The sequence below is a fragment of the Pelmatolapia mariae genome, linkage group LG15, assembly GCF_036321145.2.
Source record: "Pelmatolapia mariae isolate MD_Pm_ZW linkage group LG15, Pm_UMD_F_2, whole genome shotgun sequence".
NCBI classification, from domain to species: domain Eukaryota; kingdom Metazoa; phylum Chordata; class Actinopteri; order Cichliformes; family Cichlidae; genus Pelmatolapia; species Pelmatolapia mariae.
Genome location: NC_086240.1, coordinates 1,015,266 through 1,031,404, shown reverse-complemented (window position 1 = coordinate 1,031,404; position 16,139 = coordinate 1,015,266). Strand labels below are relative to the sequence as shown.

The 16,139-nt window shown below is 45.7% G+C and overlaps 1 protein-coding gene across 11 annotated transcripts in view; it reads right to left on the bottom strand.

Moving 5' to 3' along the window:
• Positions 1-16,139, bottom strand: part of cdc42bpab (CDC42 binding protein kinase alpha (DMPK-like) b) — a 68,525-nt gene that overhangs the window by 6,631 nt on the left and 45,755 nt on the right. For 3 of the 11 annotated variants that reach the window (XM_063496519.1, XM_063496525.1, XM_063496521.1), the window contains exons 11-38: positions 15,330-15,508; positions 15,041-15,160; positions 14,762-14,895; positions 14,489-14,610; positions 14,196-14,316; positions 12,919-13,029; positions 12,446-12,693; positions 12,308-12,322; positions 10,651-10,756; positions 8,388-8,512; positions 7,231-7,336; positions 6,827-6,975; positions 6,643-6,734; positions 6,310-6,386; positions 6,062-6,109; positions 4,210-4,248; positions 3,716-3,835; positions 3,327-3,407; positions 3,141-3,246; positions 2,914-3,050; positions 2,598-2,737; positions 1,914-1,995; positions 1,485-1,704; positions 1,163-1,225; positions 801-1,054; positions 587-711; positions 289-503; positions 5-102 (exon numbers count right to left, since the gene is read on the bottom strand). In XM_063496519.1, the coding sequence (XP_063352589.1) occupies positions 5-102; positions 289-503; positions 587-711; positions 801-1,054; positions 1,163-1,225; positions 1,485-1,704; positions 1,914-1,995; positions 2,598-2,737; positions 2,914-3,050; positions 3,141-3,246; positions 3,327-3,407; positions 3,716-3,835; positions 4,210-4,248; positions 6,062-6,109; positions 6,310-6,386; positions 6,643-6,734; positions 6,827-6,975; positions 7,231-7,336; positions 8,388-8,512; positions 10,651-10,756; positions 12,308-12,322; positions 12,446-12,693; positions 12,919-13,029; positions 14,196-14,316; positions 14,489-14,610; positions 14,762-14,895; positions 15,041-15,160; positions 15,330-15,508 (3,433 nt within the window). The remainder of the gene's footprint in view (positions 1-4; positions 103-288; positions 504-586; positions 712-800; positions 1,055-1,162; positions 1,226-1,484; positions 1,705-1,913; positions 1,996-2,597; positions 2,738-2,913; positions 3,051-3,140; positions 3,247-3,326; positions 3,408-3,715; positions 3,836-4,209; positions 4,249-6,061; positions 6,110-6,309; positions 6,387-6,642; positions 6,735-6,826; positions 6,976-7,230; positions 7,337-8,387; positions 8,513-10,650; positions 10,757-12,307; positions 12,323-12,445; positions 12,694-12,918; positions 13,030-14,195; positions 14,317-14,488; positions 14,611-14,761; positions 14,896-15,040; positions 15,161-15,329; positions 15,509-16,139) is intronic. The other 8 variants (XM_063496520.1, XM_063496529.1, XM_063496524.1 and 5 more) reach the window with 6 other exon arrangements.

Here is a 16,139-nt window from a genome sequence, read left to right as displayed (position 1 = left end):
CGACCTTTTTGACCGGGATGGTCTGAATCCACTCCATGGTGTTGACATCAAACACATCCACGGCGTTCTCGCTGTACACGGACAGGTAGGGGGCGTTGTAGCCTGAGGAACATAATACAGCAGCTGAGATCGCAGTTTCACTCTTTCAGATAAAATGTACACAAATACAAACAACATCCTGTAACGGCCCAACAGTCACGTTGAGTTGTATAAGCACAGGGTGACTGCCTCGCACACGCGTGTCGCATTCACACATCTGTGTATCAAACTGTAACAGCGCGCACTCACAGGCTGCGATGGGCACAGCCGGCCACATGAGCTCCTGCTGCCGCGACCTGCGGCCCTGTGAGTCCACGTACACGCCGATGGCACTGAAGCACAGCAGCAGCTCCTTGCTGGAGATCTCCACGGCACAGAGGGCGTCCAGGCCCTGCTGAGGGATGAAGGCCAGTGTGTGGTCCTCAGCGTGGAGCAGGCTGACAGGGGACATGTCCCCATGGACACTGTGGAGGGTTTCAGGAGCACAAAGTCAGACTTGTGTACGCTGAAGGGCTCAGAGGAGCGCAGCTGTAATGATGTAAAGTACCTGTAGCGCATGAAGCCAGACTGATAGCCCACATAGAGACGCTCACTGAGCAGACCCATCCACTGAACCGGCCCTGGGGCCTGCAGCTCCCGCAGCCGACGGTGACGCATTTTACTCTTATTCACCTGCAGGAGTGTCAGCACATCACATCAAGTCACATCAAGTGAGACGTGGCAGAAGCCTCGAGGGTTAGCAAGCGTGAGCTTTTTCTGACCTCGTAACATATGATTTTATTCTTCATGGCCACGCAGAGGCAGGTGATCGAGCCGTTGCGGACCGGACCCGACACGATGGTCTGGCAGCCTTTCGTCTCCGCCAGCTTGTAGAACTCGGTCTCGCGGCCGTCCAGGGCCTGCGTGGGGAAGAGGCGGACGTGGCGGTTCCTGCCGGAGATGACCGCCAGCAGCTGCTCCTGGAGCATCAGGTCAATGTGGTGCACCTTTTTGTTGTCCCCCACCCGGATTATCTCTGAGGACAGAGGGAGGAGTGAGGGAAAAGAGGCAGAAAGGAGAGGCGACACAAGTCGCACAGCCGGGAACTCTTCTCAAGCACCAAAAACATCAACACAGATCCTACCATCTTTGGTGACATGGATGACAAAAAGGCCTTCCTCGTTGCCCAGGGCGACGCGCTCGTGATCTGAGAGTAAAACAAATGAGGTGAGACAGCAGCGCTGAGGAGACAAAGACTGTACTGAAAACTCAAAACTATCGATAAACTGCTGGGAGGGTCTTTGTCTGACTTTGGCAGGTAACGGCTCCTGTGATGATTAAACGGTGCATTTCTAAAACACGACTGAACTCGGGTCAGATGACAACACAGAGTTTTTGGGTCGCGATTTCCTTTAACACTTGCTGAGGGTTGAGCGTGTTGGTGACGCTCTTTGTTGAGCGCCCACCTATGATAGCAGCAGACTGTGTCGTCTTGATGAGGGGCAGGGTGCTGTCGTAAGCCTCCTTGGGGACGTAGACGAAGCGCTCCTTGAGCTTGTTCCTCTTCAGGATGCGGTGGAGCTCACTGAGGAGGCCCACCCACTTGGTCCTCTCCTGGTCGCTGTCGGCCAGGATCAGGATGGAGGGCTTGTGGCTGCTGGAGGGGGACAGCTGGGACGCCGTCACCTGAGGAAAGAGGAGGGACGATGAAGGGTCACATTATGTGTTTGAAAGAGATTATTTTGGCGTTTGACGCATCTCTTCTTCAAGTTCATCCAGTTGTCATAATATGGTTCTTTGGCAACGACAATCATTAGAAATACAAACACGACTGTGCACGCAGCCCTGACCCAGGAGCCGCTTTACTGACACGCACGGCGTGGACAGGTACTCACTCTGAATATACAGGGAATATCCTTGCGGCTGGCGTGGATGACATCAGAGGCCAGGACTGAACTGACTGAAAACTCTTCATCCCTGAGTGAAAGATTGAGATCAGTGTTTTCATCGCACGTTAACATTTTGTACTCTTGCTTTGAAACGATGCTCGTCACTAAAGGCTCCGCCGCAAGTCCAAAACATTTTTGAAGAAACTGTTAGAAATGTTCCCGTCACGGCGCTGCAGTTAACAGGCGCTGGTTATTTCCACATGCACGACTGGGAGAGCAACAGCACTATTGTTTATGTCTAACCCAGCATGAAGGGTGGAGGTGAGTTGCAAAGCAGCTTGCAGATGCCCATCGACTGTAAGCGTGCTACAGCAGCTTCAGTCCACCGACTGGATACCAGCTGATGTGGGCTGGGACTGACACCAGCTGATGGCCGAGCTCCCCTTTGTGTCATTATTTTAACGACTGATTCATTTTTCTCTTTTTTAAATGAATCTTTGGGTTTAAATGTGTCAGAAAACAAAGATTTCCATCATAATTTACTCGCATGCGTCTGTAAAACACACATTTTATCCAAAACACAAAAGTCACATTCTGGTGACTTTTACTGACATTTACTTAGAAACTAAAAAACCAGAAGCAGGCAATTCTTCCTTAAATGCTTTTCTTAGTTTCAGGAGGAGTTCTTACCTCATATCTATGACTTGACTGACTACCACACTTGGCTGTGTTGCTTTTCCTTCTCCCAGTTCATAGAGGAACAATTTAAAGTCACAGACCACAGCCATCGCCCTCTGCCAACCCTTTTTCACCCCGGTTGGTTTGGGCACCTACAAACACAAACAGTTCATTAACAGACCTCTTAGATCTGTGCATCAGTGCGATCAGTCCTGCATCTCGCCAAGCGTCCAGCGTCAGCGGTTTCTAAACGGCGAGGATCGTACACACTGCAGACATTTGCATTCTTTAGAACCGGTCCCTCACAGGTCTCTGAGCCTTCACTCACCCTGACGTGTCCTTCGTAAGCAGTACCGATCCCCCTCTGAGGGTCGATGCCCAGCGGGCCCTTGGTCTGGTCCTGCGGCACGGGGCACACAGCTGGAGCTTTGTCCGCACACGTTACATGGCAGGAAAAGTTGCACACTAGAAGGACAGAGGGAGACGGGTCAGGGCTGTGACTGTAGAAGTACTGAATCGTGTCAAACATCCCCCGGCCGTTCCTCTCGCGCTCACCTTCGCACGTACAGCCTTGACGGATGAGCCCCACCATCAGAGAGGTGCACTGGTTACACTTAGTGGGTGTGTTGAATGTCTTCACTACAAACTGATGTGCTTTGGGCTGCAGAGGGCATAACGAGCGGTTATCAAACAGAGAAACTTGAGCCGTGGTTGTTCAGCGGCGAGTAATCGATGACTAACCTTAGGTGAGGAGCGCCCGATACTGCCATAACCTCCTGAGCGCATGGTGGGCGTCTGAACTGAGCGAGGATGATCGATCAACTACGTGAACAACAACACAAAAAACATCATCACTGTTTCGTCCTATAAAAACGTGAAGAATCGTTGTGTCGCAAAGAACAAGCTTGGTGAAGCTTCAGGATCACACAAATGTTCAGCCATGAGAAGATCCACATCATGCTGGATAAACGAGCTGCCAGTGATGTTCTTTGGTTTTCAGCAGAGCTCTGATGTTTACTTGCTGCATAATATTTAACCTCAGTCTGAGAGGCTAATGTGCTGCTGGTTAGCAAACGAGGCTGAGACGCTGGAGCTGTGGGTTTCTTGCCCAGATTTAGGGAATGGCTAACCTCTATTGGCTCTATGTCACTAGCCATGGAAGGTGAACGAGAGCGGGGCTTAAGGTGGGACTTGGGGTCATCTTCCCGAGACGGAGTGTTGGAGGGGGTGAAATTATCCACAGAGTCCACCTGTGGAGAGAGGAAAATTGCAAGAGAGAACAGAGAGTAAGAAAGGTGCGACAAACGGGAGGAGAGGGAGGAAGGTGTAAAAGGAAGGCGATGAGGGAAAATGAAGAAGAACAGCTAGCCAGCATCCATGCTAATAGGAAAGGGCTGTCACCATAATACACACAGCAAACACTTTCAAAGCACAACAGTATCACACATCACAGCCCAGTGCCCGTGCCAAGCATCCACCAGAAACCATGCAAACAAACAAAGCACCCGTAGCAGCACCACATACAGGCACAATCTGACAAATTCAAACAAACACCTGCCATGCAAACACACAGCCACACAAATGAACCAGCGTGACGAGACTACACATCTGTGATGGTGCTTACACGTCTGCCTTTGCTAGCTGGGCCGACGGACGGCGAGTGCTTCAGTGGCAGGAGGAGAGGCAGAGACACAGATGAGTGAATGTCAGAAAGGCTGAAAACATCTTTAAACAGACTCCGGGAGACACATGAAAATGGGAGAAAAAGGCTGTACTACATTAGACCCGTGATTCCCAACCATGTCCGGCCAATGCAGCGTTTCCTCTGCAGCACAATGACACTAATAGAAAACCATCGATTTACATTTTTATCAGCTCTAGCTCATGATTCACCACACCTGCATCCATCATTTTCTGCTCAAACAAACATTTTTCAGTTCAGTCGCTTTGTTGAATTTAAGCTGCTTGTTTCAGTCAAATGAACTGTGTAACATCACGCTGGGGCACAGCGAGCCTGGTTGGGAAGCACTGCATTAGATTCCTGTATCCATGAGGGCTGTGCTGCAGACATGGTGGAAAAGTACACATGTAATGAGGAAGGAGCTACTAAGGAAATGCAGTAGAGAGAACAGTGACAGGCCTGACTGGACAAATACTTCAAGTTTGTGAATGATGTTGTTTTCTCAGGTTCTCGCTCTAGAAAGCCAAAGTAGAGCCAGTCCAGTAGCCTAGCAAGCATCTAAATACAAGGACTACAAGAAATGTCCACCTTCACAAGTGTTCATACTAAATATTGAATTAAACTATAAAGCCATGTTATTTTCTTAAAGCAGGTAAAATGAATCTGACTGCACTGGAAACAATGAAAACATCTCCTTTTAAAAGTGGACATATTCTGCAAACTCCACTTTTCCCCGTTTGTCCTCAGTGTGTTTAGAGAAGCTGCCACAATATTATTATTCCCTCGCTGAGCAGCTTCAATCCAAAATGCTCTCATGTTAGCAGCAAACATGGAGGTCATGTAGCTTCTAAGGAGGCCAGACGCAGCAGATCCAGTTTAGCCTGAAGTAAAAACTGCAGGCCAGTGCAATACTGACAGTCAGAAGATGTAGACTGGAAATCAACTACTGTTGTGTTTTCATGCTGCCTTTGGTGCTCCAGTGCAAACTCACTTTTTGTCAGCCCTCGACACTCGTTTACTTCACTCTCACTGCCTGGGCTCATACTCACTATCAAACCCTCCTAATTTCAACTGTTATAGACAAAATGATTCTCCTGACGTCCTTCTCGACTACATGAAAAGAGAAAGTGAAAGATCAGTATGCGTCCTACGCTCTGTCGCCAAACTCAAAGGATTGTGGGCTTAGATATGGTACAAATAACCAGTTATTAGAGTTTTGCATTTTCTGGTTAGTTTTTTAATTCAGTTTAGCTTCAGTGGATTTTCTTCTTCCACTTTAGTTTTTAATGTTTGAAAATGTTTAGTTTTATTTTAGTTTTTAGTCTCAGATTTAGGTCATAGAGTTACACAAGTTTTAAAGGGCAGCTGACTCAGAGTCTCCATAAAACACGCCCATCAAAACCTCTCGAGGCAAGTTTTTTAAACCAAACTAACAGAAACTAAAAGGATAGTTCATCTATATTTTCATTTTTATCTTAGTAGAATCACATGTAGTTTTAGTTTTAACTAATATATGTGAGCTGAAATGTGAAACCCATCCTGTGGAGCCACTTTTAAATCATCTTGTTATAAGAGCACAATATAAACAAGTTTTCCTTCTTCAAATAACAGCTAATACTGTCTGACCCACGTTTCCATACGGTAACACACACACACACAAATCTACAGTATGCACATACACCATCTTCTCATCTAGTTCATATGTTCAGTCCTACAGCATACAGCTACTGTTGCATGTGCATACACACACACACAGACACACACACTGACCCCCAACTAACCAAGATAAACTTACATCTTCCCAAAACTCAATTAAAGAAGATGAGGATGAGGAATAAGAATCCTTGTGTAGCAGGAAGTGATGTGAGGAAAACAAAAGACAAAACAAAAATAAAAACTGGTGAAAAAAATAAATAATGAAAGCGTGAAGAAAACAACAACATCTTAATGGAGAGCAGAGAATTTAAAGTCATGGATTTGAATCTTTCATTTGAGGTAGACACATTGTTGTGCTCATAACCAGATTTTCTCGTTAATGCTTACATCGAACTGGTCGAGAGCTGAGGTGGGGGCATTGAGAAAAGCCAAGAAGGAATTCTGGGAATCCTGGTGCTTGACACCTATAGTCACAGGACAAATAAGACAACCATTGTTAAGAACACAATATCAAAACATCAAAGGGTGACTTACACGAGTCACAGGACTGCCTCAAAGAGCTGGGGGGCAGATTCATGAGCCCCAAGCAACAATACATTTTTCTGTACACAGCACATTAAGAGTCCCGAGCGTCTGATTGTTGCGTAACCCTCCTGTAGTGTGATAATCTCCAAAGGTTTCAGTGCACAGCGCCCATTCAGCCACAGCACGCGTACTCACCTCGCCGTAGCCGCAGCTCCTCCGTCTCCTTTTTCAGACGCTCAATCTCAGCCAGCAGTTCCTGGTTTTTACTTTCAACATCCTGCAGTTTACTGATCGATCAGACACAATGATACGTTAGCTGTCGTTTAGCAAAAGTGTTTTTAAGTTGTTTTTAAAAAAAAGACAAGTTTAGCAGTCATACCATTCTGTGGAAATGTTGTTGGCCTTTACTTTGTTCAGCTCGTCCTGGATGCTCTGCTTTGCCCTGATCTCAGCGTCCAGAGCCGACTGCAGCTCCAGGCGTGCAGACATGTCCAGCTTGGCCAAACGCCGCATTTTCCACGGCATGTCCTGAAACGGAGACAGAAGCTGAAACTGAGTGAATCACAAGACAGAAAGGGACTCACCACTCCTCGACTTATCTGTCAGTGTAAAGGAGCAAAAGACTGTCTTCTTTGATGATATTCATTCAAGCTACACTTTGGCTTCATCATTTTAAAATGTATAATTACTGAACTAGTTTCTACCAACAACAACAACAACAACAACAAGAAGGGATTTCCTTTAGTTCTGCAGCAGACAGACGAAGTGTTTGTGTTTATTTACCGTGGCTCTCGCTCCCAGGCTGCTGCTTCTCAGCCCCTCCAGCTCTTCTGTCATCTTAGTGGCCAGAGCCTGCAGGTAGCCCCGAGCATCTTTCTCATCACTCACCCTGACACACACACACACACACACACACACACAGATTACTACAAATGTAAACACATTCCATGGGTGTCAACTTTACCATAACCATAAAACCAAGAGTCTAAATCCAACACTAAAACACACTGACAGTATATCATTATTATTTATTTTACATATAAAGATGTATTCTACTCTCTGTCAGTATGAGCACTGATGGGCTGTTTGAAGCTCTCTACAAACATCCTTCAGTGGCAGAACTGGAAACACACACACACACACACACTATGTAAACACCGCCTTTTCACTGTATGCTCTTCAGGTCCTGTGACCCGTATCACACTTAACCATTGCTTACACATCATTCACCACACACACCAACACAAACAGATACAGACACACGTTCAGCCTGCAGGACTGAGTAGCTCACTAATCCTGAACACTCGGGTAGAATAAACACTGACCGTGTTCACAGCACAGACTTACGCTGACGCTAACGTAAACATTTTCTGGCGCTCACTGAGCGCACGCCACACACGTTTGACATTCAAAAATCAGAGTTCATGTCAAGTCGTGAAAGGATGTTTCATTCATTTTGTTTTTACCTACAAGTGATCCTACTTCCTTATTTAGCCCCTGCAGTAGCAAACCCCGGCCACCAGGGGGCAACGGTGATCACTAAATTCCTCTAAACCTGCATACCACACTCAACACTTGTACTTACATGTCTGAAGTGTGTGTGTGTGGTATGTGTGCTATGTAAAGACTTTAGGCTTGTCCAACAGTGAGAGGCTGAGCAGCTGGCGAGGTGTCAGCTGCACTGGGAAGTGATCTGAGTGGAAGGCAGGGCTGAGCAGCTCTGTGATCTTCAGCGGTATGTGAGAAATGCTGCAGTTATACTCCAAGAAGGAACCCAATCCACTACGAGACAGAAGCGTGTGTCTGCTCGCACTTTGTCACACTGAACATAAACGTCTTTGAATTGGCGCTTTAACATCAGCGGGGGAAAGCGTGTGCCTCAGCAAGTATTTGGGACATTTGAGAAGGTTGCAGTGTGCATATATGAGTGTGTGTCTTACCATTGGATGATTTCTGTGATCTGGGCCTCCCAGTGAGCTACACTCTCCTTTTTATCAGCCAGCCCCCTCATCTCATCCTCCAGCTGCCTGTTGGAGCTGCTCATCTTCTCAACCATGGTGGTTAGCTACAGGAATAAGAACAAACGTGGGGGGAGGAGAGCATGCTATTAAACACAATATTGTAAAGTGTCAAATCATAAAGCTGTCAAAGTCTAACGCCTGGTAAATGAACTCATTACACACAGTTTGCCATTCGTGTTGTCAGTGAATATGAGAGGTTCAGGTGCTCGGCCTCGAACGCGACGAGCACGCGTAAAATTAATCAGCGTGTTGTTGAAGACAGACTTTATGATTCAGCTGCTCCATCACACCAGGACCACGTGTGTGTGTTACTCACATGTGAGGGTGATATCCTTTGATATGAGAGGTCTGCTCACTGTTCATTATATTTGTGGAATGAGGAAGTGGGATAGTTAGCACCGTTTTGCAACTGGTCTACAAGCTGGTTTCCAGCAAACGCAAATGTCAGTGTTGTAAAGAGGCTTTACGTCACTGAAACTGTGACATTATTCAGCATGCAAGTCTTTGGCATGAAACATGCTCCTCGACACAGCCCTAACCTCATGCCCCGATATAAGTCGCAGTTACTATGAAAACGTCCAGAACTACACAGATGTGACAGATGTGTAGCTACTCGGGTTTGGAAATGACCATCGGATGCCAGGAAATCATGGATGTAGCCATTAGCGAAGGAAGCTCTACAAAACACTATTCCTCATGCTGGAGAAAGCAAAACATGTCAGAGATTCTGTATCATTTCTCCCCACGACTTCTTTAAATGGGCATTTTACACTTTGTTCTGCTGAGATGAACAGAGTATAAGATAAAGAAGTTTTGAAATGTGAATAATTCAGTCTTAAACCAGACGTTTCAGTTTATTCAGAATGAGCACCTCTGATAAACAGCAGGTTTGAGCAGCAGGTACACAGGTGTCTATGTGCTGTATGCCTGGGATGACCATATATGGATATCTGCTCTCTTTGAGGTCACACAGAACCAAAACCTTTGTCTCAGATTTCCTGCACATACACAGACCTCAAAGATGCACTTCTTATTATCAAGCATCTCTCTGAAAGTGAAATCTCTCAGTACAGCAATGTTTTTACCAGCTGATAACGATTGTTAGTTTTTAATGGGTTTATTTTTAACTGCAAGTTCAAGAACATGACATTGACGATGCTGGGGCAGAACAAGAACTTCTGTGGGGAGATAAATGATGCTAATCAATCACATCTGCCTGCTCTTGGAGAAGAAACTGCAGATATTCCTGACCGGGGTCCAGATTCCTTTTTCATTTCTAACCATAATGTTTGCTGATAAAACAGTTTACGCTGACGATGGATGATGTTCTCATACTGGGATGTCTTTTCATATTTATTCACTGTCAATTTCATTCTGTCAACAGCTGACACTGAACACAAACAGCTTTTCCTGTGACGATGTTTCTTTAATCGTGGAAATTCAGGCCGACAACAATGATGGAGGTCAAATGCAGTTGGAAAGTTGGACAAACTGAACACAAGTCCAGCCTACAGGTCGTTTCATGCATTTCCAATACTCGCCAACACGGCCTAAGGAACACAATGTGCACGAATGGTGCCGAGTGAAGACGAAGCAGTTTGGTGTGAATTGTGGAGCCTCCTTTGAAAGGTGAGACGAGTCAAACAATCATTTTTTTTTTACATACTTCAAAACGTGCTGAAAAAGTATTTGGTGGTGGAGCTAGCGCACACGCAGATCGAATCCATCTTTATGCTTTTCAAAATACAACTGAGTGTGTGAACTAACAAAACACAAATAAGTACATTGATATAATCTACACTGTGTCCATGTCACGGAGAGACTTTAAAACCAACACTTTAGTCCATATGTCAGAATGTCTCCTGCTTATGAGACACTGTTTAAAACGAGGGCCTTTCTGAACGTCCAAAGTCAACAGAGCTCAGTCCAGAGAGTCATTCCATCCGCCTGTGGAGGAGGCTACGGGGCGTTTTTACGCAGGATATTGAACAGTGATTTCTTTGGCATTGCCGGGAGAGCGGGGGTGGAGGGAGGAATGTGATGAAAGAGTTTGGGGTTACCTGGGGTCAAAGCGCTGCGTTAGTGTGTGTTAGAGAGCTCACTAAAGACTGACAGATGACCCAGGTTTGTGCGCTGACAGTCATTTTGTTACTTTGTGTATAAATAGGTGGAGATATGGCACCTTATCGAGTTCACTGGACAGCTTCTTGTTTTCTTCAGTGAGCAGGACTCGCTCTCGCTCATACTCCTGCTTGTACTCCGTCTCCAACTCTTCCCGCTCACTTTGGCTGGACGGGGGGGAAAAAAAGCACACACACACACAGACTTACTGTAAAACTTGTGACTTTGTATAAACTTACATTTATTCCCAACCCACAATTTATAAATGCAAAACTCCATCTGATTTCTCGCATTTGTCATTTTAACATTAAGACCTCCTGAAACACGTCTGTTGGAGCTCTCGTGTGATTCCTCCCACATCTGTCCAAACCTTAGATCAAACACCAAGATGCATTATTCAGCCCAAACACATTAATGCAGTTAGAATCTGATACAGTGCTGCGTTTGAAACTGACTTAGAAAGCAGTGGGAGTAATATGGCACTAACAGCAGGCAGGATGGCTGGGGACAGGGTACAAAAACAAAGCGCCATAGCTTTCTCCACAAAAACACGTTTTTATTCAAATTTTATTAAACTAGCGTCCACAGTGTTGGATCAGGTGAGCCTGAGTGCCGCAGAAGAAACAACTTCTTTTCATTTATTGGTATAAAACCTCCACGTTGACACATTTTGACAGATCTTTTTATTTTTTTTACCATTTCAGCCTCTGCTGCTCTCATTTTATCACCAACCATTACTGTGCAGTGACTGCAGTGAAGTTTGAACAGGCCTGTGGAGACGGCACTGTTAGTTTAGTCTGGTTTTAAATTTGTGCTCCAGGATGAACCGAGGGGCAGATGTGGACACCTTTAAACACAGCGAAGCTAAACAAACACTCAGATCTGAAACATTTCTCTACAGACATCTTACAACATCTGCATTAGAATTATTCTATCGTCTGCATGTTGCAGCTTTACATACCCCATATAAGCAGACGCAAGAACAAGTGATGCTGATCTGCAGCAGAGCAAACATCAGGATGTGTGTCAGCCCGCTGTAAGAAATAAGGGTTGCCAGCCCTTTTTCACATATTAGAGATTTATAGCTCGCTGTAGGCGCCGAGCACAGACAGCTTTAAACTGTGCGTCTCCTTCAGATTCATTTAAAACGCTAATAGTACAGTAACGGGTCTCCCAAACCCAAAAAGCCAGAACAGGAGTCATTCAGGGTAATCAGGACATCTACAGGTATAAAGATGATTTCAAGACCTTTGAATCATTTTTTTTTTTTTTTTTTTTTTTTTTTAAACCATTCAAATTCAGTTTGGGACCTGCTTCCTTCCAGCTCTGACTAATGGGCCGGCTGGCTTAGCGAGACCTTTCCTCCAGCAGTTTTATTACAAGCCCAGCAGCCCATCTGACCTAAGCATCCAGGTCATTTTCATTTTTTAAGATGTTTATTTTACCAGCCTACTATTACCATTAGCTGTAAATTTAAAATGTTAAAAAATAAAAGGGACAGCTGGACTAGTGCAGCCTTGGGAATGAAATCCACTCATGTTTGTGGGGCAAACACTGTGACAGTGTGCCTGGGAAACTCTCGTTGTTATATTTACGATCCATTTAAACAGAATTTATGGAAATGTTAGGGGACGGCTAGAGTTCTACTGAAACTACTATATTTATAGCACAAAGGGGATTAATGGGATGAAACTATCGTTAACAGTAACTGTAATTACCTCATGGAATCATCACTGAAAGACACGACAGAAGAATTACATGAGAACTCAAAGTATTAAAGACAAACCTAAAGTGTTTCCTGCTGAAGTGAACTAATGCTAACAACGGTCCCCAGGAAAGGGAAGCTTGTGCGATACCTTTCACGACGAGTCTTTTCCAGTTTGTCTTTGAGCATCAGGATCTCTTTCTGCAGGTTGAGCTGTTGGCTCTCGGCGTCTCTCAGCTCTTTACGCAGCGCCTTCAGCTCGGCGCTGTACTGCGCCCCCCTGCGGGCCAACTCTTCCTCGAAGAACATCGTTTTCTTCTCCATTTCTCCACGTAAACGCCCGACCTCCTGGGTTTGATCCGCCGGGGCCGGGGCAGCAGAGGGGCCAGCCTGCTTCACCTGGGTGGTGGGAATGAGACAAAGATTTGTATGGAGAAGAAAAGAGAGCGTTACCAGTGAGACTCTTTGTACTCATGCAGGGGGAAAAACCCTAAAATATCTCCATCAGGGGTGATTAAGTCATTAGTATTTTGTGGTTTATATGCACTGAGAAAAGGTTTTATTTCTTTACACTCAAATGTGTTCAAACATGGTTAAAAACAAACTAAGTCTGTGAACACTCACCTTCAGCCCCTCCAGCTCCTCCTCCAGCTGTCGGCTGTATTGCTCGTTGCGCTCTCTCAGCTTCTTCTCTTTCTGAGCCTCGGCCGCCTGCTCCTCTACCTGAGCCTCCATCTGATGACAGAAACCATGAAAGCAGACGAGCTTTTCAAACATGTCACAGCTGCAACGTCTTTTGTGAACCCTTTGCACATTTCTAGATTTCTGCACAAATATTTTACATTACAGATACAAACACATTAAACCTGTGTGCAACTTCTGCATTAGGACATTTCTAATAAAAGGAATAACTGTGTGATGCTAGTGAGTGGCCTGTTTATATTTAAAGACTGAGGGTCTATCAAAGTGTGAAATGACATTTCTGTTAAAAAAAGGTTAAAAACAAACGGTTTGGACTCCTGGGTTAAACTCCGCTCCGGTGTTGGCCGATGTTCAGGTTAATAACAACAACCAGAGGAGCACTAAACACCAGAAAGCTGCAGCTCTCTGGAAAGGACACGTGCAGTTTGCTAAAGATGACGTGGATGAAACAGAACTTTAGCCCGTCCGTGAAACACGACGGTCGCGGCCCAGGAAGGCCTGTCACCACTGACGGAGCATACGAGCCCACTGGAAGGGAAAACGTCGGGACATCGGACTAAAGACAAGTGTGTGAACAGGCCTCAGTCTTGGTCCAAGAATAAAGTTCATGTTATGGAACGACTGTCCTGAAACATTGTGAAAGAAGCTGAAATGAATAGAAACTCGGCTACAACCCAGAACTGAAGCTGTGAACAAAAAGACTCAAACTTATAGACAGTTATTAGAAATGTTGAATTTCTAATTTACAGCGGTGGGTCGCATACTTCCCCCCATCACAGATATGCAACACTGACGTATTTTTAATAAATGACTTATTGGTTTCATTTTATTTGCATGACTGGTTCTCTCCATCTACCTTCAGGCCGTGAGTGAAAGTAAGATTATATATGATGTCGTATTTATAGAGCGATAAAATTCACAAACCATTTCTTGCCACCAATCATACATGTCGGGCACATGTTAAACAGGTAAATGCTGCTCTACGAACACACGAGGAACAACGTCTCAGATGAATGTTTCACATCATTTTGTGACTTTATGCCACTGTGATCTGTGGATATGAAACTGTGGACGTCTGCAGCGATTGCACACGTTACATTTTTCGCAGTGCATAAAGTCACAGCGACGTTTGGATGAACCTCGAGTAGGTGAACACAGAGAGCAGGGCGTGCTAGCAACCACAGGGGAGTCTACTCTACCTCCTTCTTGGCCCTCTCGGCCTTTCGCACCTCGAGGCGGAGAGCCTCCACCTTTTGATTCTGGCTTTCCATCTCCTCCTCTTTGTCACGCAGCTGACGAACCAGGCGCTGCTTCACCGACCTGTGAACAATTGAGCCGGGACAGGAAAACATCCAGCGTGGGCGTTTTATTCATGGATGGGACTTTGTTAAAAAAACATTACTAAAGAAACTCTAGCAGTCAACGGTTGGCATTCCCGACAGTACAGGAGAAACTCTCCAGATCAGCCCGAGACCCGGGCGCGTGCTTCTACCTGAGGTCTGTGAGCTTCTCGTTCAGCTCTGAAAACTCCTGCATGGCCAGTTTTCTCTGGCTGTGGGCTTCCTTCAGCTCTTTAGACTGAGACTTCAACTTCTCGCTGGCGTCCATGAGATCCTGAACGCGACACAGACGACAGCAGAGTTGAGCATTTCAGATCCCTCCCACAAAGTAGTCCAATAACTTATTATTTCAGCTTGATCAATAAAATCATACTCGTTTGTAGCTCTTTAAATATCCAGAAAATGACACGAAACACTAGCTGTACCTTCTGTAGGTCATCCCTTTCCTGTGTGATGCTCTTCATCTGTTTCTCAAGAGTCTTGATGTGTTTGGACGAGTCCTCCAAGTCTCTCCGAGCCAGCGTCACATCCTCCAGCTGCTTCTCCAGTTGGCCTGAGTCTGAAACGAACACACGCTTGGTTTGAAACTGTCAGACATTTGTCAAACAACCACATTTGCTGCCGTTTGTGTCTGCTTCTATTGTTTAATTTCAGAGACAATCAGAAGCTGATTCAGAAGGAAAAGAGTTGCACTGTGTCCTGACCAGCGATCTGCTTCTTCAGAATGTCGATCTCGCTTTTCAGGCTCCTGATCTCCACCTCCTTGTTAGCACTGAGGGGGCCCTCGCCCGTGTGCTGCAGCGCCTGCACCGTCTGAGTCGACTCTGTGGCACATCAAATCAGAAACATCATTTATAGGCCTTTTAAAAGCCATACTGGCAAGAGTGGAACGTTTTAAGTTCGGCATGTGCAGACTGGATGCTCATGCCTTATGATGGCTGTGTGCATATGATGCAACACATCTGAGCTGATGCACCGCTGCTCCGACCTCACCTTGCAGTTTGCGGCTCAATTCTAGCTTCTCCTGCTCCAGGCGGCGAATCCTTCTCTCGTAGGCCTCAGTGGCCAGGCTGTCCTCCAGGCTACGCTGCACTTCAACATCCAGCTTGTCCTGCCCGGCCTTCCCCGGCTCACCTCCCAGCTGTCGCAGGCAACCCCGATCAGACAGAGTACTACAGAGGAGGGGGGGTAAGAAAAGAAGTACAAGTGAGGACAAACTATTTACATTGGTGCTGGTGGTTTTTGATGATATCAAACCGGTCATTGGGAAAATACAAAGAAACATTGGGGAGAGAGAAGTGATGGCGACAGAGATAAGCTGAAAGTTGACAATATGTTGAGTCATGGGAGAAAACAGCAGAGGGACACGAGGAGTGCGAGGTGGAATGAGAAAGAGACAGAGTGAAGAAAAAGAAGGACAGAAAGGAAGGAAAAGGCTATTATCACTGAGGCTTGAAAAGATAAGGAAGCAGCTGGTGGGTCTGGTGCTTTCTCATGAGTACCACTTCAGCCTGAGGATGTACAGCAAGTCATGAACATCACCTTATTAGGGAGGAAAGCTAATCTCCTACGCCTCCTCACACCAAGTGGTGAGACAGCTTGTATAGGAAATCCATTTAAAAATAAATAAAGTCATTACATATGAAGACAACCTGTGACAACTTCTGGACACTGGAGGAAAATAGCATCTCCTCGCTATCACAGTCATTATAATGAGTCTGAAGGAAGGCTTTCAAAAGAGGCTAAATGAAGAAAGCCCAAGTCTGATTTAGGAAGAGGCTTAAGAGACTTGTTCCTTCTCTT